Source organism: Scyliorhinus canicula, chromosome 6, assembly GCF_902713615.1.
Source record: "Scyliorhinus canicula chromosome 6, sScyCan1.1, whole genome shotgun sequence".
Taxonomy (NCBI): Eukaryota; Metazoa; Chordata; class Chondrichthyes; order Carcharhiniformes; family Scyliorhinidae; genus Scyliorhinus; species Scyliorhinus canicula.
Window position 1 is genome coordinate 31,236,531 of NC_052151.1, and position 27,839 is coordinate 31,264,369.

Sequence of the window (27,839 nt, forward strand, 5' to 3'; positions counted from 1 at the left end):
CTCGGGAAGAAACTGCCCCAAGGCCTTTGAAGTTGGCTACGGTGGAGTAAGACCTTGCTGTGAAAATGAAGTCTTCTTCATTTTATATAAACTCTACATAAACCTGCTATATAAACTCGGGGTCCTGGAGCGCCGCAAGATAATGTTGTTAAACAAGCATAGTTTTCCTCTCTGTATCTATGTCAGTGAAATGCAAGTCAGTGTTCAGCGCGGTCTGGTCTCAAAAATCGCAAATAACAACAGGGTTGCAAATTACACGCAGCGAATTCAAGATTGTAGACACACTAGAGAAAACGACAAGTTAAAAAAAAACCGCAAGTTTCATTTTCACAAGAGATTTTTTTTAAATCTTCAATAAATGTATCTGTTGCGCTCAGACAATTCTCACAAGGACTTTTTCCCTGTAGTTTGCATGTACATGGATCGTTTCCAGGTGAACAGAGGCTGTTATTTTTATTTTGTTGGGGGTGGGGGGGGAAGGAGAGGGTTTTATTTTGAAGGGAGAGTGTCCCTCTGGGAAAGTAACAATGTCCACCCACACGAATCACCAAGTTAAAACCGCGCACCCTAAACAGCGCACCAAATTAGGGAGGGCAACAAGACAAAACAAGACGGCACTTGTGGAATGAAAATGTGTTTATTTTTGATTCCCATTATATCACAAAAATACAATACCATAATAAGATGGTTTCTGAAAAATTCAATCTATTTCGTGCTATTTCGACCCACAACATGATCATCTTACAGTTTGACAACAAGAGTGTGTGTGTGTGTGTGTGGAGGGGGGGGGGGGGGGGGGGGGGAGGTACAATAAAAAAAAGGGAGGGGGGGGGGGGGTTTATGTTTGGCACGGAACTGTCCCTGATGCTGGCCCGAGTCGTCTCAGAGTTTGGCCCGGGCGAATACTGTGGCTTTGGCGGCGCCGGCACAGTTCAAGTCAGGTTTAGGATAGAAAGCCCAGCTTGCTCGAGGGTTGGGGATGCCGGCGATCGGAGCGTGGACTGTCGCGATGGGGATATTGAACGCTGTCAGTACGGCCAAAGAGTCCTCCTTCACCAAGCTGCACAATTCGGTTAGCTGAAAGAAACAGCGTGGGAGGGGGGTTAGACACAGAGAGAGAGACAGACAGAGAGAGAGAGGGGGGGGGGGGGTGGATGGGGTTATCAGTAAACGAAAATCAAAGAGCCCCATTCGCGGGAGGTATTGAGAAGCAATGTGAAATAAACCATCGGCGGCAGGGGGTTTGAGATGCTGCAGGTGGATGTGAGACCCAGGCAAAGATGAGAAGGACAATCGTTTGATTACCCCTCCCCCCCCCCCCCCCCCCCATCCCAAATGAACCTCCTAAATCTATTTTCGTTTTGTAATGTGTTTAAATCTGAATTTCCGACCCATTGCCCACTGAGCCAGCCCAGCCCACCCTCCCTGAGGAGGGAGAAACTTACCTTCAAGTCAATCAATGTGTGGGAAAGTCATTTCATCGACGGCCCCCCCCCCCCCCCCCCCCCCCCAGCCTAAACATTACTGCACTTATTTATTATACATCGGCTATTGAGTGCTGAACGCCGAAGGAAGCCACTGTAAGAAGGAAAGGCACAGACCCCATTTGCCCTGACCCCCGGTGCGGGGCTGGGTGAGGTCCCGAGAGTTTTGACACGCCCGTTTCCAATGAGTGCGTTAACTCGGATACCCCGTGAACAGATCACCCTGCAGTCAGACCGGGCTCTGGACATTCTCACATTTGTGTGTGTGTGTCACATGTACTGTCTATTTTAACATCGATCGTGTGGGAAGATCCTTTCGAAATGATTCACATTAGGGCCGATCAGCTGTTTAAGATACTCTGCAAAAAATGGTTTTCTCTACACTGCGGTTCTCGGTTTACTTACAAAGTAAATTGAAAGAGCGAAGTTTAAATTATATCTGATCAAACGAGCCAGATTCGCTGCGTGTTTAACGCGACGGTACCATTTATATAAAGGGCAGGATTATGAAAATAGATCGGGCCATTTATATTATACATTACAATGGATCCCTCTCCGGTGTCACGCAAGCCAATGGTATAAAATCCCATCCAAACACCGGGCTAGAGAAACCTTTAAAATCGAGCCGTGTGCCGCCCCTTTAAACCGCCACTACATACAGTCGGCGTCTGGTCTGGCTAAAAAAAAACGGCACGAAGCTACTGGGACGCATTTCAGAGACAAAATAAATCAAATTACTCACAGATACATTAAAACTGCCTGAAAGAAAAACTTATTAAAATGCCCCGATATGATACCGAAGGGCTTAGATTTCATGGCACGAATTGGCTAAGATTTCACCTTGTTGTTATTCTAAGATTGTGTAGCTTTTAACAATCAACAGGCAGAGAAACAGACAGAAGAGTACCCCGCTCCTTGTCTGCACACATCTAATGAGCTCTAATCAGTTTAAAAAACTTCGAATCAGTGGGCGAAGCACTTTGTGCCGAACCCCCACAAAAAAAGTTTCAAATATCATATGGCTCAGTTTTCTTTAAAAGTAGAAGATTCAATCTCATATTATTTTGATCATTTTTGTACATAACAGTGAAATCAGTTCAAAGTCATTCATCTACCTGATGATGTAACGGTGTAATACAGGAATGCATTTCCCCCTGAATTTGCAGGGGAAATTAAAAAAAAAAGATTTGGGCACTTTAAATTTATGAGAAAACTGTGCAGATGAACAGACAGACCTGTTCTTTTTTTGAGAAAGGAGTTAGGTTTATCTATCACTGCCACACTCCTAAATAAACTGCATATTTATTTCTGCCATACCATTTCAGTCATAATGCTTTAGTGTTTCTAATAGTACACTTATTTAGTGAAACATAACAGTGTGTTTGCTGGACAGAAGTTTTGATACATGTGCAAAGGTAAAGACCCAAACCCTCAAATCTGAAACCCAGGGACAAACTGGTACAGGTGGCTGACAATGTGCAAACACTGAGCTGAGCTAGCTATGGGTTCAGATTTGAGAAGACAGCAGTCTTAAAATAACTAAAAGTCAAGATAATGGAGAATGACAGAATCCCGCACTCTGGGAAGGGTGACACTCAAAAGGGAGGTCGCTTAGTCCATCTCCTGGGGGGGGGGGGGGGGGACACACACTCAAAAGGGAGGTCGCTTAGTCCATCTCCTGGGGGGGGGGGGGGTCTGCAATTTAACATGTGGAATAAATGTGGAGGGGGCAAGCACCTTGGAATTAATTTTAAGAAATGCTGCTGGATTGGAGGGAAGCTGTGGTTTTCTCTGGCTGGATGGGTCTGGACAGCTAGATGGAATGCCTCATCCATGTCTCTCTTGTAATCTAATAGGTCATCCATATGTTCCAGAATTGCTGCGACCCCAGACCCATTTGCTTTTGCATCAATTCACTATTGTTGCTGCAATAGTCTTCCCATTGAACAAAAGTAAACACTGCTGATCTCAAAAATGGAATACAACAAATGAAGACAGCATGGCGGCGCAGTGGTTAGCACTGCTACCTCACGGCGCCGAGGACCCGGGGTCAATCCCGTCCCGGGACACTGCACATTCTGCCCCTGGTGGACTGGCCACGCTAAATTGGCCCTGAAGTGGGAAAAAAAAGATTTGGGCACTTTAAATTTATGGAAAAAAAACTGTGCAGATGAACAGACACCTGTTTTTTGAGAAAGGAGTTAGGTTTAGTGTTTAATGCTTTAGTGTTTCTAATATTACACTTATTTAGTGAAACATAACAGTTTGTTTGATGGACAGAAGTTTTGATACAAGTTCAATGGTTTGGAATGAAAGAAAGATACCAATGAAGCTCTCAGTCATGCATCTTGTCACACAGTCTGTTAATCTGTGATCAACTGGGATTGAATGGTTCTGCTCTTTTAACAAAAACCGGGAGTCTGGTAGAAAAAAGATTGTTGTCACTTCAGGCATAGTCACACTTCAAATTGGACACAGCAATTCTCTGAGGGAAAATAATTACTCTGGCTCAGCAAGGGCAGCACTGTTCTGAACATTTGCATTGTGCTTGTGATGCAATCCTAATAAATATCAAGTTTTAACCTAACAACGAATGTTAACCCAGTGTGCCCCATGTAGCTTGTCTCACAACTTTACCTAACACCTGACTGTACACCAGGGGCACCTGACTGTGTAACCAGGTCTTTCTCTTGTTGAAAGTTAACAAAAAAAAAGGACTCATCCGCCCATTGTATTATTTATTATATTCCTGTAAAAAAACTTAAAGAATCAATAATTGTTTTACTGTTATGCTGGTGTAGTTCTGGTTCATTGGTGCATTAGCCAAGTTTGGACTGGCAGTGAAGGCTGTTTGTGTCCAACTAGGAGAAAAAAATAGCCAAGGTACCTAATTTCTATGACTCAAATTGGGAAGTGTCTGTCTGCTGAGGACAAGACTGAGCTTGGTTCTGATGACCATGTAGGGCACTCTACCCAAGCACAAGTCGTCCCAAAAGATTTGAGAAATTGGTCACCTCAATCCCAAATAAATTCAGTTCGAAATATCTTTGTGTATAGCATTCGGGCAACAGTGGCGCAGTGGTTAGGATTGCTGCCTCACAGCGCTGAGGACCTGGGTTCAATCCTGGTCCCGGGACACTGTCTGTGTGGAGTTTGCGTGGGTCTCCATGTGTCTGCATGGGTCTCACCCCCACAACCCAAAGATGTGCAGGGTAGGTAGATTGGCCACGCTAAATTGCCCCTTAACTGGAAAATATTTTTAAAATAAGTAAATAGAATATAGAATTCAGATAATAATGATAACTTTCAATCTTATCCTTCAGTTTTCTGGATTAACAAGTAATAAAGATCATGCTTGTCATAGAAGGACACTATGTAAAATACTGAATTATCAAATAAAAAAATAATTGATTAATTTAATATAGAATATTTTAAAAACTAATTGCAGTAGGCACTTTAAAATGGTGCCTTTCATAATTTAAAACATTTCCTTCACAGGATGTGGAAGTGAAATGAAATGAAAAATGAAAATGGCTTATTGTCACAAGTAGGCTTCAATGAAGTTATTGTGAAAAGCCCCTTGTCGCCACATTCCGGCGCCTGTTCGGGGAGGCTGGTACGGGAATTGAACCATGCTGCTGGCCTGCCTTCAAAGCCAGCGATTCAGCCCTGTGCTAAACCAGCCCATGTCGCTGGCTAGGCCAGCGACAGTTGTCCATCCCTGTAATAAACTGCACATGACCATTGTTATTTTTCCCAGGAGTGTTTAGAACTGCCAGTTAAAATTCATGAATTGGTAAGATGGGTAAATACACTATAATATGCAGCACTGAGCCATATAATGCAGGAAGGTTGTGGGTTTGATCCCTGGTCTTTGCTGAGTTAGCTCATTTCAAATATAGTGATAGTAAAGTGTTTCACAGTTAGACAGGGTTCCCATTCCTAGCTGATATCCAGTACATTTCAGGATAAGCGTGGGCTATCTCCCTCTCCCCTTCCTCCCAAATGTTCAGATAATCCTGTTGATGAACAGGGTCGAGGGTCACATGTGGAAAATGGCATCTTAGACAAGTTACTAACAGCCTGCCAGCACTATTGGACCCACATCCCAGCAAGTCAGGTCATTTCAAATGGAGAAGAGAACAGTGGAGCCAGCAGGCCAGACAAGTGCTCATTTTGGATAGGAAAACACTGGGAGGTAAACAAAACTACCCTGCAGGTTTCGGTTTGATCAGTGACTGGCTGGTTCTGGCTATGATGCCAGTCATGGTTAAGGAGCAATATGTTGACACTCAATGTCTTGAATCATGCGCAGGATTGACCATTGGGAAAGATACTAGAGGATGTCTGCACTGCAAAATTAGATTGAGAATTTATGCTTGGTTACAGGAAGGGGGAGAGAATTGGATGGAGAGGGGTGATGTCTATTAAAAAAGCAAGTATTTGCATAAAATCTATTTGTAAATAATATATTACACACTACACATGTTGATTGCATAGCATGTATATTATATGCACATAATAACATATGCAACTGGTAGCATATAGCATACAGAAGCATTTGGTTATTTACCAAAATGCTTGTAAAATGCCGACACAGTCTACCAATACGTTTGTTATAATTACTGCAATAAACTTCAAAATACTAGGTTAATTCCTCCTCATTCTTTGCTACTGTTACTCCAGTTGCGTGCACGCCCATCTAATCTTGTGCAGCTGTCACAAAAGCGTCATCCAATTTTTGCCATAAGGACTTCTCAATTCGCCAATTTCCATGGCTCACTCTATTTTATGCCCTATTCATGCGAATATGGTGACCGTCATTCTGTGCCATTTTGAAGTTTCATTCACTCCTGGCACATATTCAGTATTAGATTTGAATTACTTAACTTCCTGATGTTGGTGGTTTGAGATGCTAGAAAGGGGTAAATTACAATGGAGCTATTCACCCTGACATATCCATATCCTAACAGTATATACGCATTCATTTGTAACCATCATCTGCTTCTACTTGCTATGTACGTATGTTGCCATGTATCATCGAGCTACAGCAAAAAGCTTTTAAAAAAAAAATGTTATGGCATGTTCAGTGATGTGCACTTAACAAACAACATCAATTGAACGTCACAATTCCTGTAAGTCTTTACAACAGAAAATGCTGGCTTGTCATCAACTAAAATAAAGATTAAGACATCCTTTGGGCAGATTCCCTGTATGTAGGAAGAACACCTGGAAGACTGGATACAGGGATGTTGTTCCTGCTGGCTGGGGTGTGGGGGGGAGGGGGGGGGGGGGCTAGAACAAGGGGTCAGTCTCAGGATTTGAGCCATTTAGGACTGAGAGGAGGAGAAATTTCCTCACTTCGAGGGCCGTGAACCTATGGAATTCTCTACGACAGGAGGCTGTGGAGGCCAAGTCACTGAATGTATTTAAGAAGGAAATAGATTTCTAGGATCGACAAGCATCAAGTTTATGGGGAGAGCGTGGGAGTATAGCGTTGAGATAGAGGATCAACCATAATCATATTGAATGGTCGAGAAGGGTCTAAGGTCCAAATGACCTAACCTGCTCCCATATTCTATGTTTCTATAACAAAATCATAGGCCAGTTTGTAAAAAGCATTCATGATTTCATTATGTGCGGTGCAAGGAAGAAATCCTTCTCCTACATTTCAACTGGCAAAGTGGCTGCACCTGGAATGTTTTTTTAATATAAATTTAGAGTACCCAATTCATTTTTTCCAATTAAGGGGCAATTTAGCGTGGCCAATCCATGTAACCTGCACGTTTTTGGGTTGTGGGGGCGAAACCCACGCAGACAGGGGGAGAACGTGCAAACTCCACATGGACAGTGACCCAGAGCCAGGATCGAACCTGGGACCTCGGCGCCATGAGGCATCAGTGCTAACCCACTGCGCCACCGTGCTGCCCTGCACCTGGAGTGTTAACCTGTCCCCTCCACTTTTATGGATGTCAGTATTTTCAACAATCTTTTGCTTTTGTTTTCACATTTCCATTTTTTTTATTCCTGTCATACCTGGAGCCACGCCACCGATTCCCAAAGCCCCAAATCTGCTTTCTCACACACTCTCAGAAACAAACTCAAAGAGGGCCCTTTGATTATGTTTCTAGCAGATTGATGCCCATGATTACAGAGAACTGAAATAGGGCCAGTGTAGAGTTTCAGTAAACTTCAAAGGACCTTCCGCAAAGAGCTAAGGCCGGGGAAAGTCAGGAACCATTGGAATGGATCTGTCCTTTTACAACAATCAACTTTGTTTCATATACATTCTTCCGTTAGTTAGTCATTGCTTTTCTCACTTACGGATCAGAGAGCTTTTTCAGCTCATAGTTGCCTGGCTTCAAAGGTTCAGTTGTTTTAGCTGCTATATTTTCTACTATACACAGTGACTCATCCGCTTTTCTTGTCTGCTCCGTTCCCATGCATCCAAAAGTCAGTTCTGGTGCTAATATTGAAAAGTTGAATGAGAAACTTGTGCAACACAATGACAATGTGACTGTGATGGACTGTAGGCACACTGAGAAAATTCACACATAGATGTCTATGCTGCATGCTGCTTTGTTGTCTTTCCAGTCCTTTGGGAGAGGTGCCTTTATCTAATCGGGCCTCAGACACTCAGCTAAACATCTCCAGAGACAAAGTTACACTAATAGGGTTAGAAGTTGACAAGCTAATAATTACAGAAACGGGGTTCGGGGTAGGGGAGAGCTTGTAGATTCTTATTGGTAACAGGTCAAATGTGCAGCTAACAAAAAATAATAAAACTCCATGAAATGAGGAAGACACTAGGCAATGGAAGATTTATTTTATTGGTCGGTGGATGCTGTACTTCATGATCCTTGCTGCAAAGCCTGTGTAAGAGAATAAAGAGTAAGAGTGTGTGCTGTGGCATCTTCAACGTGTTCACCGCTTCAAGTAGCTGGCACATAGATTTTCAAAGATCCTGTGAGGTGGTCTTGAAGGAGCAATCTTCAGAAATATTTACAGTGTAACTAAAGCAATCCTTACTCGGTAGTGCTTATAAATCCTACATTAAATCAAAGACAACAACAGAAGTACTCATTGACTCACGTGCTTTGATATTTCTTGAGGTAGTATATAAAAGCAAATTTTCTTAAAAAGAGTGGCAAGATTTGTTTTCTTTCAGAAAATGAATCAAAACCAGTTGTAAAATCTTGCAAAAGTGTTGGACGCATACTCCTTATCTGAGAGTCCCTCTGCTGCCGCATTTAACTGCTATCGATAAGGGCCTCCTTTATACAGTACTCACAGACCAGGTCACGGGAGAGCACTGCTGTCCCCAATTTACATGAAAAATAGCAATTTGCCAACAGAAGGATGTGAATGTAAAGGTTGGTGCTGACAAATCGGCCACTGCTATTGTTTCACAATGTTTGCTCATTATGTCGTGTCATCATCGTGAGATTGGCAGGTACAGGCTAATGTGTTCAAAATACCCGTGATGGAAAGGGAGGTTTGTTTCAAATCCACAAATATCAGGTTGCTGCTGGTGCAGTGCTCTGACTGGCCATTGACAGGCACCAAAACCAAAGACAGAAAGAGTTCGCTGGTGACAGTAACCAAGGAAAACAATGGTCACCTACCAAACATGAGGGAGACAGATAATAAGAAACAATTGGCTAGTTAGCCTGACATCAACAATTGGGAAAAGTTTGGAATCCATTATTAAGGAAATACTAACAGGGTACTTGAAAATTATGATAAGGCGGGGCGGCATGGTGGCACAGTGGTTAGCACTGCTACCTCATGGTGCTGAGGACTCAGGATCGATCACAGGTCACTGTCCATGTGGAGTTTGCACATTCTCCCCGTGTCTGCATGGGTCTCACCCCCACAACCCAAAAGATGTGCAGGGTAGGTGGATTGGCCACGTTAAATTGCCCCTTAATTGTAAACAAAATTGAGTATTCTAAATTTTAAAAAATATTTTTTAAAAAGAAAGTGATAAGGCAGAATCAACGTCATTTTATGAAAGGGAAATCAAATTTGACAAATGTACTAGTCACTTGGGAGTACAGAACTTGAGTACTGCTGCAAAAAGAGACATGGGGCTGGATTCTCCGTTATGCCGGCAGCATACCCATGTCCGGTGATTTCCCTACGCTGTGGGGCTGCCCACAATGGTAAACCCCATTGGCCGGATGACGGGACGGAGAATCCCGCTACCGGCGCGTCGCACCAGCATCCCACCGATGCTGTCAAAACTCTCATCGGGTCAGACACCAAATTTCAAAGGGAGCAACATATACTATGAGAAAGGGGTACTGACTGTCCATCAAGTCGACATTGATTGGTTGAGGCAGTGGCATAGAAAATGTACCAGGGAACTATTGTGCCCCACACTTTTGTTTAATTCAAAAAAGGCACAATGCCTGGACAAGTACCTTTTGCCCATAGAGAACATATCATCTGCAAATGAATATTAATAATTTCTATCAAGTGTAAGTGAGCTACATTGCAAGTCCAGCTGAAAATTTTAAATTGATTGTCAATGTAATTCTCATCACGCTTGGGATTGTTTAGTAGGTGCTGCCCAATTGAGGAATCATATTTAATATTGGATATTATTTTCTGAGTTTTGCAAACACATGCTGGTTTAGGAGTCAGACTGACTGGCAGCTGCCTCTCTCACTGATTTAACCTCCCCCACAGGCCGAGCCTCCCACTTCCTGCCTCTCCAGCTTGCAACTTACCTTCATGACCCTGCAGCTCGAAGATGCTTTCACACCTTAAGTTACTTCCTGCCTCTTGCCACTCATTCCCTGAACCATTGCCCACAGCAAGGCTTTGGGAGAGGGAAGCTGCAAAAGGGAAGTCTGGGCAGCAGGAGGGTGGGTCAGTAGGAGGGTCAGCGAGCGGTAGGAATGGTGAGCAGAAGAGCCAGCGATTGGGAGGGTCAGTGAGTGGGAGGTTTGGCTAGTGAGAGGGTCCAAGTTGGGAAGGGTGGCCAGTGGGAGGGTTGGTGATCTGGAGGGTCTGCAGCCGGAGGGTCAGCGAACAGTATGATAAACCAGGAGGAAGGTCGATCAGTGGGAATGTTGGAGAGGATGATTGGTGGCAAGCCAGAGGGCTGGGAAGCAGGAGGAGTGGAAAGGGCAGCAAGCAGGAGATAAGGCGAGTGGGAGGTAAGTAGAAAAGAATTGTACATTTCTTTTATTTTTAAAAATTAATTTTATTCTAAATGATATTTCATTAAAAAATATTATATTTTATCCCTTTGCAGTATTTATACTTATCGAATATAATGCTTTAATGTTTTTTTTGATGGGAAAGGTCCTACAGAACGTGACTAAAGCTTTTACAATGGTTGTAATCTCCTCTTCAGATCCTCGTCCTATATCTTTTATAACTGTTCTAACCTTTTAAATCTTAATTCTAATACTAATTACGTGGCACGGTGGCATAGTGATTAGCACTATGACTTTGCAGCGCCAGGGTCCCAGGTTCGATTCCCGGATTGGGTTGCTGTTAGCACTATGACTTTGCACGCCAGGGTCCCAGGTTTGATTCCCAGATTGGGTTGCTCTCTGTGCAGACTTTGCGTGTTCTCTCCGTGTCTGCGTGGGTTTCCTCCGGGTGCTCCTTGCTTCCTCCCACAATTCCCAAAAGACGTGCTGTTAGGTAATTTGGACATTCTGAATTCTCTCTTGGTGTACTTGAACAGGCGCCAAAATGTAGCGACTAGTGGCTTTTCACAGTAATTTCATTGCAGTGTTAATGTAAGCCTACTTGTGACAATAAAGATTATTATTATTAATAGAAAAATCTGATTCATTTAACACTATTTTACTCAAAGTAGCACTTTTCAGGAATGCAAGCTCAACGTCAAGCAAAAAATTACTGTACAGAAAGCTGAAGTTTGATGGCATGTTGGTCTCTTGCAAGGGTGCTGGAATATAACAAGAAAGAAATCTTGCTGCAATTGTACGTGCCTTTGGTGAGATCACACCTGGACTATTGTAGAGAGATTTATACTCTGTATACCAGATGTCTGCGGATGTTCACTCATTGAGTATATTAAGACTGAGATCAATAGCTTTTTGGACTCTTGAGGGAATCAAGGGAAATGTGGAGAGGACTGGAAAGTGAAGTTTATGTTCAAGAGCAGCCATGATCTTATTGAATGACAGGGCAGATTCAAGGGGCTGAATGGCCTAATCCTGCACCTATTTCTTATGTTCATATATTCTAAAATTTGTTAATTTTTATGCCCATCATACAATTATCTGTGGGGAAATAAGGGTTGTATGAACCAGTGCTCCCAGATCAATGTACATTTTTAAAAAGAATTTAGCATACCCAATTCTTTTTTTCCCAATTAAGGGGCAATTTAGCATGGCCAATCTACCTACCCTGTGCATCTTTGGGTTTGTGGGGTGAGACCCACACAGATGCGGGAGAATGTGCACACTCCACACGGACAGTGACCCGGGGCCGGGATCGAACCTGGAACCTCGGCGCCGTGAGGCAGCAGGGCTAATCCACTGCGCCACCGTACTGCCATGCTTTTCGCTTCTTGACTCTAGTTTAATTAGATTTACAATTTTTACTATATTGACTTCAACTAATCATTCTCTACACCTATTTCCTCATTTTTGCTTATAGTCTGAATATCTTATCATCAGTATCAAAGGCCACAGCTTTAGAATCGCTCGCAGTGTCATGTCTGTATTTTCGGTATTTCATAGAATTTACAGTGCAGAAGGAGGCCATTCGGCCCATCGAGTCTGCACTGGCTCTTGGAAAGAGCACCCTACCCAAGGTCAACACCTCCACCCTATCCCCATAACCCAGTAACCCCACCCAACACTAAGGGCAATTTTGGACACTAAGGGCAATTTATCATGGCCAATCCACCTAACCTGCACATCTTTGGACTGTGGGAGGAAACCGGAGCACCCGAAGGAAACCCACGCACACACGGGATGTGCAGACTTCACACAGACAGTGACCTAAGCCGGAATCGAACCTGGGACCCTGGAGCTGTGAAGCAATTGTGCTATCCACAATGCTACCGAGCTGCCCTGTATTTGTTGAAGCATTGAATACTTCCTGAAAGAACGCATTATAAGTTCTTCCATCTTGAGCCAAGATTTTAAAGTGTTATATTTTCTGATGTTTTTCAAGAAATGTTTTCAATTTGTTGTCACTGTTCCCATAAGAAGGACGTTCAGTGGGTCAGGTGACTATACTTTAGCGTGGCAATTGTACGTTAGATTATAATAGAGCTTTATTGTCCATGCAAAAGTGGAAATTTGGCTTTGACTTCACCTCCAGTGTAACATATAATCATAGCCATTAGTTAAAAGCAGTGAATATTTCACTTGTGCAAACATAACATACATTCAGGTAAGCTATGGGGGGGGTCAGTTAGCTCAGTTAGCTGGAAGGCTGTTTCATTATGCGGAGCAACACCACGGGTTCAATTCCCGTACCGGCTGTGGGTATTCATGAAGGCCCTGCCTTGCCCCTCGCCAGAGGTGTGGTGACCCTCAGGTTCAATCACCACTGGTCAGCTCTCTCTCAGCCTATAGTCCTCTGGGATGGTGGCGGCATTTCATAAACATAACACTCTGCCATGAAAACGCACTGTAGTTAAAATAAAAAAAACATTTGTACAACACACTGAAGGTGACTCTTTATTTTCCAATTTTTGCGCTACACTATTGGTATACCTTTGATCGACCACCAATTTCATATTCTGGGTCTGACTCAAAATTATTATTTTTTTTCTATAAATTTAGAGTACCCAATTAATTTTTTCCAATTAAGGGGCAATTTAGCATGTTCAATCCACCTACCTTGCACATTTGTGGGTTGTGAGGGCGAAACCCACGCAAACACCTGACTCAAAATTATGATGAGGGCCATAGATGAAAGCTTCCTTAAAAGAGTCTTAATTGGAAACTTGCAGTAATGGTTGTTTGTGCATTTGGTTGCTTTTGGTCAACCTCTTGCCTTCTTGCTCTAGAATCTTCCCTTTCCGTATCTCTAATTGCTGCCTGTTTCTTTCTGTCAACATTTTGCTATAACCTCTTCACCTTCCCTGGCTCTGTGTGCCACATACTACCTTCCCTTATCAAGTGATAGTAGGGCAATTGGAGACCAAGATCAAACTGATTTCCTGTGGTTATCAAGCGACAAGGATCAATGGCAGGAACATGGAGCTGAGGTACACATCAGCTGTGATCTAACTGAATGGCAGGGCAGGCCTGAAGGGCGACCTCTCTAATGTTCCTATGACCCGAGATAAATGAAAGTTATTTCATCCCTGCTTACTGTATTTAACAGCAATATGTCAAAGACCAAAAGTAACACTTCTGAAAAGCAGACAAAACAAAATGTAGGTGTGTCCCTTTTAGGAATCAAATGCTGAAAAAGCTGAAACACGTTGTATTTATATTGGTAAATACATTTGTAGAAATTTTGATTTACTTAACCATGCACTTGTACTGGCAAATATTGATCTGGCAACCAGCATTACTGATTAAAATCCAAATGTCTGTTATTATAACATTGCTATTTATGGGAATTTGCTTTGCATAAATTGGCTGCAGTGTTGCCTACATTGTAACAAATAATATTTCATTGACTATGAAGCACTTTGGAACATCCTGAAAGCACTTAGGGGCATCGTGAAAGGCACTATATCAACACAAATTAATTTTTTCAGTTTGACATTCAACCTTGTTGAGATGAAGTAAGGTAAGAGCAAAATATCATGGCATGGACCAGTTGGGCTGCATGGCCTGTCTCTGAGCTGCATATTCTATGAGCAGTTGCTCTTGATCCCATGAGAGTAGATAGATTTTTGGGATGAAGAGGTCACATTGGGCAGCACGGTAGCACAAGTAGATAGCACTGTGGCTTCACAGCACCAGGGTCCCAGGTTCGATTCCCCGCTGGGTCACTGTCTGTGTGGAGTTTTCACGTTCTCCCCGGGTCTGCGTGGGTTTCCTCTGGGTGCTCCGTTTCCTCCCACAGTCCAAAGATGTGCAGGTTAGGTGGATGATAAATTGCCCTTAGTGACCAAAAAGGTTAGGAGGGGTTATTGGGTTACGGGGATAGGGAAGAAGCGAGAGCTTAATGGGAGCGGTGCAGACTTGATGGGCTGAATGGCCTCCTTCTGTACTGTATGTTCTATGTGTAGCAGGCTGATATCACATGGGATAATGGTAATGACGAAGGAGTAGATTTTCGGCTTGCTATCTTAGTGTTAAGTTGTAGATCAGCTCCCCTTAACTGAAACAAAAATCTTGGGCGTTTTCTTCTTGTGGGAGTAAGCAATGTGGAACACCTGCTTAATGCCCAGGCAGCAAGTTTAAAATCCAGTTTATGGTGTCACTGGTCAGCATCCACCCATTCAATGTCATTTATATATATATAGTCTGCTGCTCTCTTGCTTCACCTACTTTCCCTGTGCATTTTCGCAAACAAGATGCAACTGACACTTCCCCATATCAGGAGCCAGGAGATTCTGGCTTCCAACAGACTTGGCATATTTAAATGCTCGTTTAAATATGTTGATCTGGTTCACGCCCTGTGAGGACGTGAACCGGATTTCATCGTCTGCAGCGGGCCAGGAGCCAGGCCACTTTGTTTGCCGCCCGGCGCAAAACCCGTTCAGGGGCTCTCCCGCTGTTCTGGCATAGTGGGATGTGTGCCACGCACAACACAGCCACAGATTCTTCCATTATATATTCCCTAAAAGAGAAAATCTCTATAAGAAGGCAACTTGTTGAAGATGGACTGACCGGTAATCTCTAATCCTAGCTGGGGTGCACAGTAATATTTGCATAAAATCAGCTGCTCAAAATAGTGTCGGCGACATCAGGGAGCTAAGAAGCAAAGGAAACATTGAAAAGTGGTCGTCATCCAATATGAAAAATGAAAATGAACATGAAAATCGCTTTATTGTCACGAGTAGGCTTCAATGAAGCTGCTGTGAAAAGCCCCTAGTCGCCACATTCCGGCGCCTGTCCGGGGAGGCTGGCACGGGAATCGAACCATGCTGCTGGCCTGCTTGGTCTGCTTTAAAAGCCAGCGATTTAGCCCAGTGAGCTAAACCAGCCCCAAAATACAAAACAGAGCATAAAACTATTCCTTAACTTCAAATTTGGAGGGCAGCACGGCGGTGCAGTGGTTAGCGCTGCTGCCTCACGGCGCCGAGGTTCCAGGTTCGATCCCGGCTCTGGGTCACTGTCCGTGTGGAGTTTGCACATTCTCCCCGTGCGTGCGTGGGTTTTGCCCCCACAACCCAAAGGTGTGCAACGTAGGTGGATTGGCCACGCTAAATTGCCCCTTAATTGGAAAAAATGAATTGGGTACTCTAAATTTATTTTAAAAACTTCAAATTTGGAAGTGTAGAATTAGAGAATGAAGGAAATATATCTGTGGGCCAGTGAAAGATGGTTATTCAGGCACAAGAAAGACTTATAGCGTGTCATATCACATGCCAAAACATTTCAGAACCACTGCACAAGTAATTTCTGTTTGACTGCAGTGGTGCTCCTCCAATTCTGGTCTCTTGCTCATCCCATTTTTCATCACTTCACCACTGCCGTCAGCTGCCTCGGCCCTAACCCTCTCCGCCTCTCTCTCTCACCTCCTTTCTTATTTTTACATTTTTTTCCCCTCCCCGATTAAGGGGCAATTTAGCGCGGCCAATCCACCTACACTGCACATCTTTGGGATGTGGAGGTGATACCTACTCCGATATGGGGTGAATGTGCAAACTCCACACGGACAGTGACCCAGGGCCGTGATCGAACCCCGGTCCTTGGCGGCGTGAGGCAGCAGTGCTTTTAAAAAAAATTTAGAGTACCCAATTATTTTTTCCAATTAAGGGGCAATTTAGCGTGGCCAATCCACCTACCCTGCACATTTTTGGGTTGTGGGGGCGAAACCCACGCAGACACGGGGAGAATGTGCAAATTCCACACGGACAGTGACCCAGAGCCGGGATCGAACCTGGGACCTCAGCGCCGTGAGGCAGCTGTGCTAACCACTAGGCCACCGTGCTGCCCTGTGAGGCAGCAGTGCTAACCACTGCACCACCATGCCGCTCCTTCTCTTACCTCCTTTCACCAAGTTTTTGATTACCAGTCCTAATATTCCTTAATGTGGCTAGACAGCTGGTTCGTGTTGCAGAGGCCAGCAGCGCAGGTTTAATTTCCATACCGGCTGAGGTTATTCATGAAGGCCCCGTCTTCTCAACCTAGCCCCTCGCCTGAGGTGTGGTGATCCTCAGGTTAAATCACCACCAGTCAGCTCTCCCCCTCTCAAAGGGGAAAGCAACCAATGATCATCTGGGCCTAGGTCGACTTTATCTTATCTTTAATTCCTATATGTACTGAATTTTGTTTGATAATGTTCCTGTGGGTGATTTGCTACGTTAAAGGCACTATGTAACTGCTGTTGTTAGTACGTGTTATTACATAAGCAATAGTTCAGAAGGTTTAGCTCTCTAGCATCAGGTTTTAAGTTATCAGCAGGCACCATTGTTTACTGATTATTGCATTGAGCAGCTGACACGTTTAAGTTCTCATCACTAACCTAGTTTATGGCCCAGAAAATCCCATTCACCTCTTGGACAGTAAAGTGGGATTCAAATCTAGACTGGGTCAGAGGCCATGGAAATGGGAGGGGAATGGGGGGGAACAAAACAAACATTCAGGAGTCTCCTGAGCCACCTGCATCCATCAATCCTCTTGCTGGGATTCTATTTCTAGTGCATATATAAAAAGAGATACACTGCTTAATGAGTCAGCAAGCATTACTAGTTAAATAATTGTTTTGTGACACCCAGCTGTGAACAGCTGTTAAAACCTTGACTTCTAAACAGGGCTGGTTTTATTGATGTGGGATGGCAGTTTTTCTTCATGAAGCATGCAGATGGGCTGTAAACGCGGTTTCACTGTGGCTGGATACAGGCAAGGGAGACTGTAGAGTAAATTCTTGTTGAAGCAATGTTCTGAGTTAATGAGTCTCCAGTGACTCACAGATTACAATCTATGTGCTGACAATGGGAGCTGGCTGGGTAGTGAAAACACACAATTTACTTGATGCCGGTAGTTAATTAAATTATAGTTTTTTTTAAAGTTAAAAACCTCAAGGGCATCTTCATCATGGTACATTAATTACAACACAGTCACCGTATTAATTGGGATAATAAGTTGAACTATTTCAAGTCTGTTTAGTATGTAAAACAGCAGATGGTTTAGGCCTTATTTTATTTTATAAATTTAGAATGCCCAATTCATTTTTTCCTATTAAGGGGCAATTTAGCGTGGCCAATCCACCTACCCTGCACATCTTTTTGGGTTGTGGGGGCAAAACCCATGCAAACACGGGGAGAATATGCAAACTCCACACGGACAGTGACCAGAGCCGGGATCAAACTTGGGACCTCAGCATCGTGAGGCAACCGTGCTAACCACTTGTGCCACCGTGCTGCCCTGTTTAGGCCTTATTTAACCGGTTGCGTACAATCCTTTCCCCTCATGGACTATGGCTTCAGTCAGGTTAAAAGACTTGATTGAGCCCACCTCGCAATTTTCTTTCCATGTCCCCCGCAGCCAGTGACTCATATTGAGCAAGGTCTGCAGCCCCCCCCCCCCCCCCCCCCCCCCCCCCCCCACAAAAGCCGTGCTGAGGAGTGGCGTGTCCACACAGCTCAGCCTTGAGAGCGAGCGTTTGCAAAACTATTTTAGAAATCACAATTTCAGAACCATTTTCTGCAGCATGGTTCCAGATCGGTGCAAAGTATATCTGCAAGTCTGTCAACGAGTTACAATCATCAAGTGTAAACAGCACAAAAAAAAGCCTGCAATCCCGGAAAGAAAAATGCTGCATAAATGTCAGGATGTCTCAGTAAAGGCATTGCTTCTGACTTGCATTCAATCTTGTTTTCCAGACAAGGGTGTACACTGCAAGATGTCACAAACCATAATGAGCTAAGTGATCAGATGATTAATATTTTTTTGGGGGGAGGGGGTTAATGGGGGGCAGGCTTTGATTGTGAGACTAATGTTGACAGCACACTGGGAGAACCCTTTGCTCTTTTCAAACTAATGTTGTGGGAGCAATGGCGCCCACCTGAACAGGTTTAACATTTTATCCAAAAGACATGCTTTAGCAGCCTTGGTCAATGTCTGCACACCAACACGTTTCCAGCAGGAATCAGTGGATGGTGGTGATTAGTCGCGGAAATACTCGTTAATTATTCCCTTCCCAAGCCCAGAGAAAGAAAGGCTTCAGGATGTCCCAGAATGCTTCACAGCAAGTGAAGTGCCGTCCCTATTTCTAATGTCGAAAAGGGAAGAGGCCACGAGCCCAATGGTTGTACCCCTCTGCAGCCTGGAAACGAGCAACAAGTTCAGAGTGGGGAGCAAACCAACGATTGTTGAGTTCTTTACTCTGAGATACCTACTGGTTATGGGAGAAGATTGGGGGGGGGGGGGGGGGGGGGGGTCCACTGTCCAGGACCACTGATCTTCACCTCCTGGTGAGAGGTGCTTTACAAAGATTAGTCAATAATCCTTAAACAGCCTGTGAAATGACAAGAGATGGTTCACTGGAACACTTATTCCTTCACCTGCTGCCCACTCCCACCTATTGCCCCCCCCCCCCCCCCCCCGCCTTCCCCATCCATACACTGAACCCTCCTGACATCTGGAATATGTGTAAGGTTATATTCTGCTGTATACAGATTTGATTTATGATAGCTTGAAGTTGCAGCCTTAAAACTTATCGTGTAATGATCAGTGCCATTTGAGGTTTAACAGGTCAGGTTTCAGAAATGTCATGGGTTTCAGTGTGGAAATCATGAAATCTATAAGAAGGTGTGCAGGACTGTGCTGCATAGGACCCTGAACCACAATGATCAGAGGTGGTTACATCCCTCAAAATATTGCAAAGTACTGTTTAAGAGGTTTGCAGCACAAAATATTTATACCGCAAAACTTTTTAACCTTTAAACTCCGACGTTAAGTTGACCAGCGAATAAATGTTTACTAGTTTCAAGGGGTTTCAGCAATGACAGAACGATGACAAAACACAAATCAAAAATGGGTACACCTACATATTGTGTGCTGATAAGTAATGTGTCCCTTGTCAGCTCATACACAGCAGGCAATTGTGTACACTGGAGAACAAGGGGATACACTTTTCCTGTTACCTTAGCTGTATTTCAACCAGCAGGTTTGTGTGAAATGGAATGGGCAACAAATACTGTGCTATGAACGAATCCCTTGGAGGAATTTTTAAAAACGTATAAAACTGTAGCATCCTCACATCCGTATTGAGGTAGTTTCCCAATAGGTATGTTGACTGATGTTGTGATATAGTTCCAAAGGCACAAACAATCTCAGATACTTTGCCAGTTTATACGTGTGAGTCGAGGTAATAATGTTGCCAGGATATTGAACTGTAGGGGGCATTACACAGCTGAGCCCTGGTCCTGTTGATAAGCACAGGCGTACTGGAAGACTTTTTTGGATAGTGATGAGGTTAATGATTAAAACATCTATCTTTGTTTTGATTTCAGATGAAAAGGAGGAAATACAGATAAACGTTCAAGAGTAATGAGGGAAACAATGGAAGTAAGTGAACAGCCAAGGGCATTTTTAATTTTAAAAAACCCTGTTTCTTTCTGTCCCCTCTCTTCCTCCCCTGATGCCATGACATTATGGGCGCGATTCTCAGTCCCCATTACGCTCTCACTAGAGCAAATCGAAAACGGAGGATAGTGGGAGAGGTCAAAAATGAGATTCGCGCCAGGCGCCAAAGAATCTGCGATGCATCCGGCCCGCACCTGTAGGCAAAATCGGGATCTCGCCGTAGCGTGACAAGAAACCAGTTATCACCACTTAAGTCCTACTTGCATACATTTAATGAGAGCCACCCCATATCCAGCGGCCACCTGTCATTCAGCGGCCTCTCCAGCAAGTGGTCACGCTGGCGGCGATTAGTACTCCTTTTGAAAAATGTGAACCTGGCTTCTGTGGGGAGCCAAGGAGGTGAGTAGCCATTTTTGCTCACAGGCAACAAACCTGGGAGTGCTGGGATTACCACCCCAGTGCTTGGCTGGGGGTGAGGGACTCCATGGGAGGGTGGGAGGAGGCGCTGCGGGGAGCAACCTCTGCGGTGTCCGCCAGCCTCCACATGGGTGATTGATCTGTCCTCGGCCATCCCAGTCACCTCCAGGGCACGCACCTCGATAGAGGTGTCTGGCACCCCTCCACCAGTCTGGGCCTTCTCTCGATGATTTTGGGAGAGCTTTTCCCGAGGAGACACAAGAGGGCATCGTTAGTAACACCGGTGGATCTTCGTACGGCACTGAAGGCCAGTCCTCCTGGGTCACACTCCCTGAGCTGACAGCTGCCGCCACCTCATCTCAGGCAGCACTGGCTGCCTTGTGTCTGACTCTTTGGGACCCTCGGGGGAAACAGGACATCCCTACTGGACTCCAATAAATGTAGGAGCCTCCCCAGGTCAGCATCCCCAAATCATGAGGCCAGTCTCCTCAGTGCCATTATTGCGAGCTGGATGGGGTTGGCTGAGCAAGTGCAGCTTAAGTGCTGCCCGATCTCGTTACTGGGGAGCTGGCGAGCGCGGTCCCGGTAAATCAGCTGGCGAGCTTTCAGTTGCAAAGAGAAGCCCATGAGGCCGCGTTACGTGGACCAATTAACGTTGAATTGCATTTCTGGCCTCACTGGGCCGAGCGCTGGGAAATTCACGGCAATTCCCGCTCGCGACCACACTTAAAAGAATTTCCAGAGAATTGGGCCCTATAGTTCCGTAGTCGCTTGATGCTTTCTGATACCACAATGTAGGTTTGAGATCGCTCAGGATCCTGGCAGGATTCTCAACCAAAAAGATAGGCAAATCACAGCTCAGCGCAAACCTGTCACCAACTGACAACCACAAATGCTCAACTCTGTGCAGTCAGGGGGCTACTAGAGGGGATGAGAAAGGACACCAATTTTCCCTCCTCTCTAATGCAAGGCACCGGAGGCCAGAGGTGGACGTACACTTTTAGGGGCCCTGCACTCTCCCTCTTTTCAGGGCCCGACATCAAGCCCTTCTCCTTGGTGATGTCAGGCCCTGCCCCCAATGATGTTGGGCCCCACCCCGCAATTACTCACATCTCAACGTCCGGTGACCTGTTCTTCTGCTCGAAAGGGGAGTCCGCCAATCAAGGGTCCAATGTTGTTCTGTATTGCCTGCTGATAGGCCTTGAACCTATCAACAAATTTAGAGCTACTAATGCTCTGATTGGTGTACCCATGGTGCCCCCACCACAACAGGTACCTCTCTGTATGATCCCTCCCAATTGGCCGAGGACCTACGCTGCATCGCTATGCGTTTCACTGGAAACCTGCCTTTGTCGAAGGCGACTTACATCAAACTTATCGGTGGCCCTAGCCGTCTGCTGACTTGAGGGCATCTACTGAAGCAGGAGTTTTCCTGCTGTGTTGCCATTGGGTGAGCTGTGGAACTTCCAACCTTTGATTGTTTTGCAACAGTCGTTTCATTTTACTTCTGCAAAGGGCAAGATGCTGGCTCGTTACTGGTAATTGAAGGGCCTCAGTCTCCTGGTTACGAGCCTTGCCCATTAGGAAAGCATTTTGGAAATTCAAGCACAATTTTCTGTCAATTAACCACAATGGCTAGTACACTACGCACGGTGCATGGTGAATTTCCAATAGAGGCACCGAGTGGACAAGTCTTCCAAGCAGGAGCAGGAAGTCAAAAGAGTAACACCTAGGGCAGCATGGTGGCGCAGTGGGTTAGCCCTGTTGCCTCACGGTACTGAGGTCCCAGGTTCGATCCCGGCTCTGGGTCACTGTCCGTGTGGAGTTTGCGCATTCTCCCCGTGTTTGCGTGGGTTTCACCCCCACAACCCAAAGATGTGCAGACGAGGTGGATTGGCCACGTTGAATTGCTAAAATTGTCCCTTAATTGGAAAAAATGAATTGGACACCTGATTTAAGCAAATACAGTAAAAATAAATACTGAACATAGAGCTGTCAACTGTTTAAACAGAAGTGATGTTCACCTGAAACAAATCTGATCGAATCGTACAGGATAAATGCAGCTACATGAATAGGATGTTCCTCTCTCTCCTGATGTTAATGCAGTTGTCTGTAAGTGAGAGGTGCAAACACACACTCATGCACACACACAGAATCATTTTGGCTGAGATCCATTTTAGGAAATGAGCATAGATTCGATATCACTCAGAAAAGAAAAGATAACTTAGTGGTCACTGACCACAACTTGTTTTCAAAATATTAGCAGTACCTCTTTTCCATTTCTGCAATATTTCTTGTGAGTCTATTTATTTCGAACTGCGTTCCGAGGTAGGGCTCCTCTTTTCGCCAAAGTGACCAACATCTGGCTAGGTGACGATGCCTTTCACAGTTGAATTGCATTGCTTGTCTTGGCTCACACACAAAATATGAAAGCTACCGAAGTGGGACGGAATGGATCCTCGTCTAATTCTCAGCTTGTTGATCTATCTTTATGTACATTTAGCCAATTGGAGCCGGATCTCAGATTCGGAATCAAAAGATCAACATAGAAAGTTTTGCTCAGAACTCCCTTGCTAAAAGGATCACATTATAGGAAAGGATTCACTGCCAAAAATGACAAAACACATTGATGTGGGAATGAAGTGCCGTTCAAATAGGCACAAAGTCGACAGTGCAAATAACAACAAATCTGATCCCTTGACCATTTCCTATTTTTCTTATACTTTTTTAAAAATTTACGGTCCCATTCCATGTCTGCTGCTCCCCACACCGGGGGCGGGATTCTCCCATTCCGCGGTAGAGTGTCCACGCCGTCATAAACGCCGTCGCGTTTTACGATGGTGTGAACGGGCCGCTGCCAGGAGTCATTCTGGCCCCTGCAGGGCATTCACGGTGGGCTCCTTCAATGCACCAGCCCCGACGCAACATGACGCAGGAGTACAGGGGCCGGCACATAGGAAAAGAGGCCGGGGGACAGAGAGGCCGGCTCGCTGATCGGTGGGCCCCAATCGTAGGCCAGGCCGCATCGGAGGCCCCCTCCCCCCCGGGGTCGGAGCCCCCCCATTCCCCCCCACAGGCTGCCACTTGACCCTTGCACGCAGAGTTCCCGCCGGCTGCGAGCAGGTGTGGACGGCGCCGGTGGGACTCAGCGTTTTAACTGCGGCCGCTTGGTCCATCCCGGCCGAGAATCGGCAGACCAGCCGCGTAGTGCGGCCTGCGACGCGTCTAACTCGCCGGTGCCAATGGCGCTGATTCTCCGCTCTGCGTGCCGGCGTCGGGGCGGCGTGGCTCGGTCGCGGGGATTCTCCGGCCCAGCCCAGGGCTGGGAGAATCCCGCCACAGGCCTCTGGTAATATTAATTCCTTGCCCAGGTAGCCATTATCCATAAGCCTGGTCAGTGAACATCAGCACACCATGATGTGACTGTGTGGGAGGGTTAGTGTTAGGAAATATAATCAAACCAAAAACTTATATAGTTCCAACAGTGCTCATGGGGTGGTGATCCGGCGTTTTCTAACCCCAATTCAGTCATGATCAATAGTAGTATCTTTGTTGTTGACAGTTGCTTAATCCGAGGATGATGTCTACTCAGGACTGTGAGTTTCTGCCATGGGTCTTCCTCATGTGACTAACAAGCCGATTCTTAACCTACATATCTTTGGGCAGGAGGTAGTGAGATCCTGAGTGCAGGATTTGCTTCCTTTTCTTTCCTTCCCTGTCGCCGCTCTGCCTCACCATGAAGATGTGGCTCAACACATGACCCAACTTCATGGACAAACTGTTGCTATTTTGAATGATTGATAGTAAGTTTCTTCCAGTCATGAATGTCAAGGCTGTCACGCATCAAGGAGACTTTGAAGTATTTCCTTCGTCCTCCTAGGAGCACCAACAATTTGAGCGTTGAGAAAATAGGTTCTGGGAAAGGGAGATGCTTCCTGGCTATCTGGACTCAACGTAGTCAACTGAAATTGATTTTGCTGGAGATTTTAAAAAAAAATTTAGGGTACCCAATTATTTTTTCCAATTAAGGGGCAATTTTAGCGCGGCCAATCCACCTAGCCTGCACATCTTTGGGTTGTGGGGGTGAAACCCACGCAGACACGGGGAGAATGTGCAAACTCCACACGGACAGTGACCCAGGGCCGGGATTCGAACCCAGATCCTCGGCGACGTAGGCAGCAACGCTAACCACTGTGCCACCGTGCTGCCCTTGCTGGAGAAATTTGACTGAATGCTTGGAGAGCTGGTTCTGAGAACGACTCTAGCGTTGTTCGATGGTCCACCCATAGAATTGGGGGGGGGGGGGGGGGGTTGCAAGTTCCCTAGCACTCTTATGTGTCATTAATAAAGAGTACGAAGTCTTACAACACCAGGTTAAAGTCCAACATGTTCGTTTCAAACACTAGCTTTCGGAGCACTGCTCCTTCCTCAGGTGAATGGCGAGGTATGTTCCAGAAACATATATATAGACAAATTCAGAGATTCCAGACAATGCTTAGAATGCGAGCATTTGTAGGTAATTCAGTCTTTACAGATCCAGAGATAGGGGTAACCCCAGGTTAAAGAGGTGTGAATTGTCTCTAGCCAGGACAGTTGGTAGAATTTCGCAAGCCCAGGCCAGATGGCTGGTTCAGGGGCTGGTTTAGCTCACCAGGCTAAATCGCTGGCTTTTAAAACAGACCAAGCAGGCCAGCAGCACGGTTCGATTCCCGTACCAGCCTCCCCGGACAGGCGCCGGAATGTGGCGACTAGGGGCTTTTCACAGTAACTTCATTGAAGCCTACTCGTGACAATAAGCGATTTTCATTTCATTTTCATTTCAGATGGTGGGGGATGAATGTAATGCGACATGAATCCCAGGTCCCGTTTGAGGCCGCACTCATGCGTGCGGAACTTAGCTATAAGTTTCTGCTCGGCGATTCTGTGTTGTTGCGCGTCCTGAAGGCCGCCTTGGAGAACGCTTACCCGGAGATCAGAGGCTGAATGCCCTTGACTGCTGAAGTGTTCCCCGACTGGAAGGGAGCATTCCTGCCTAGCGATTGTCGTGCGATGTCCATTTATTCGTTGTCGCAGTGTCTGCATGGTCTCACCAATGTACGACGCTTCGGGACATCCTTTCCTGCAGCATATGAGGTAGACAACGTTGGCCGAGTGGCACGAGTATGTACCGCGTACCTGGTGGGTGGTGTTCTCGCGTGTAATGGTGGTATACATGTCGATGATCTGGCACGTCTTGCAGAGATTGCCATGGCAGGGTTGTGTGGTGTCGTGGTCGCTGTTCTGAAGGCTGGGTAGTTTGCTGCAAACAATGGTTTGTTTGAGGTTGCGCGGTTGATTGAAGGCAAGTAGTAGGGGTGTGGGGATGACCGTGGCAAGATGTTCATCTTCATTGATGACGTGTTGAAGGCTGCGAAGAAGATGCCGTAGTTTCTCCGCTCCGGGAAACTACTGGTCGACGAAGGGTACTCTGTCGGTTGTGTCCCGTGTTTGTCTTCTGAGAAGTTCGGTGCGATTCTTTGCTGTGGCGCGTTGAAACTGTCGATCGATGAGTCGAGAGCCATATCCTGTTCGTACGAGGGCATTTTTCGACATCTGTAGATGTCTGTTACGCTCCGAAGCGTGGTACACTGGCGACACCATGCATTACATTCATCCCCCACCATCTGGCTTGGGCTTGCGAAATCCTACCAACTGTCCTGGCTTGAGACAATTCACACCTCTTTAACCTGGGGTTACCCCTATCTATGGATCTGTAAAGACTGAATTACCTGCAAATGCTCGCATTCTAAGCATTGTCTGGCATCTTTGAATTTGTCTATAAATATGTTTCTGGAACATACCTCTTCATTCACCTGAAGAAGGAGCAGTGCTCCGAAAGCTAGTGTTTGAAATGAACATGTTGGACTTTAACCTGGTGTTGTAAGACTTCTTACTGTGCTCACCCCAGTCCAACGCCGGCATCGCCACATCATTAATAAACAGTGCAGGTCTCACTACAGTACAGGGGTACAGTGATGACTACTGCTCTGTACACAAGGACTTTTATTGACTTGCAGAAGTCTTTGTTGTCAAACACTTTTTGCTGTAGTTTGTAGAAGGTTGATGGATCTCCTTACCAATGGTGGGCCTTTGAAAGAGATGGCTGCCAAGGTATGGAAGGGCTCAATGCATTCCAGAGTGTCTCCTTCAACACATATGGGAGATGGAATGTTTGGCTTACTAGGTGCGAGTTGATATGTAAGTTTTGTTTTGGCAATATTTGAAGACAGGTTTCGAGTGAGCAATGGTACTGTAGCCATCAGTAAACTGCAGTTCATGTATATCTACAGTGGTCAGTTTAGTTTTAGCATAGGGCAGCACGGTGGCACAGTTGTTAGCATTGTTGCATATGGCGCTGAGGACCAGGGTTCGAATCCCGGCCCTGGGTCAATACCTGTGTGGAGTTTGCACATTCTCCCCGTGTCTGCATGGGTTTCGCCCCCACAACCCAAAAAAGATGTGCAGGTTAGGTGGATTGGCCACACTAAATTGCCCCTTAATTGGAAAAAAATAATTGGGTACACTAAATTTATTTTTTTTAAAGTTTAGCTTTAGCATGGAGGCGACTGGGGTTAAAGAGTTTTCCAACAAGGCGGCATTTAATACTGACACCAGGGGGCAGCTGACCTTTCATAGAATCCCCACAGTGCAGAAGGAGGCCATTTGTCCCATCAAGTCTGCACCGTCCCTTCAAGTGAGCACTCTACCCATGTCCATCCTGCCCTATCCCCATATACTAACCTGCAAATCCCTGGACACTGAGGGGCAATTTAACATTGTCCAATCCATCTAACTTGCACATCTTTGGACTGTGGGAGGAAACCGGAGCACCTGGAGGAAACCCACGCACACACGGGGAGGATGTGCAGACTCCGCACAGACAGTGACCCAAGCCGGAATCGAACCTGGGACCCTGGAGCTGTGAAGCGATTGTGCTATCCACAATGCTACCGTGCTGCCCACTGGGTAGTCAAACAGCCAAACTCGAGTATGCTGGGCAGAGACAGACATCATGGCAAATTTGGGCTTACATAGAAACATATGTAGAAATAAGGGCACCTGGGTTAAGCGTTTTACTAATAAACTGGTTGAAGTGTCTGATAGTTTCCAGACACAGCCATAGCCAACTGTGACATGAAATTCCCCAGAAGGATGATCTTTTCTTACTCACCAAGACCAGAATAGATTTTTTCCTTAGCATCACCATTGGAGTCAAACGTTGAGACAGAAGCACTGA

At 45.5% G+C, this 27,839-nt stretch overlaps 1 protein-coding gene across 3 annotated transcripts in view; it reads right to left on the minus strand.

Annotated features, from left to right (window-relative positions):
• Positions 1–811: 811 nt before the first annotated feature.
• acoxl (acyl-CoA oxidase-like) overlaps positions 812–27,839 on the minus strand; it is a 531,095-nt gene continuing 504,067 nt past the window's right edge. For 2 of the 3 annotated variants that reach the window (XM_038799111.1, XM_038799113.1), the window contains exon 19: positions 812–1,077. In XM_038799111.1, coding sequence (XP_038655039.1) covers positions 883–1,077 — 195 coding nt within the window. In that variant the 3' untranslated portion in view covers positions 812–882. Of the gene's footprint in view, positions 1,078–8,293; positions 8,357–27,839 lie in introns of those variants that run through there. The other variant, XM_038799112.1, reaches the window with a different exon arrangement.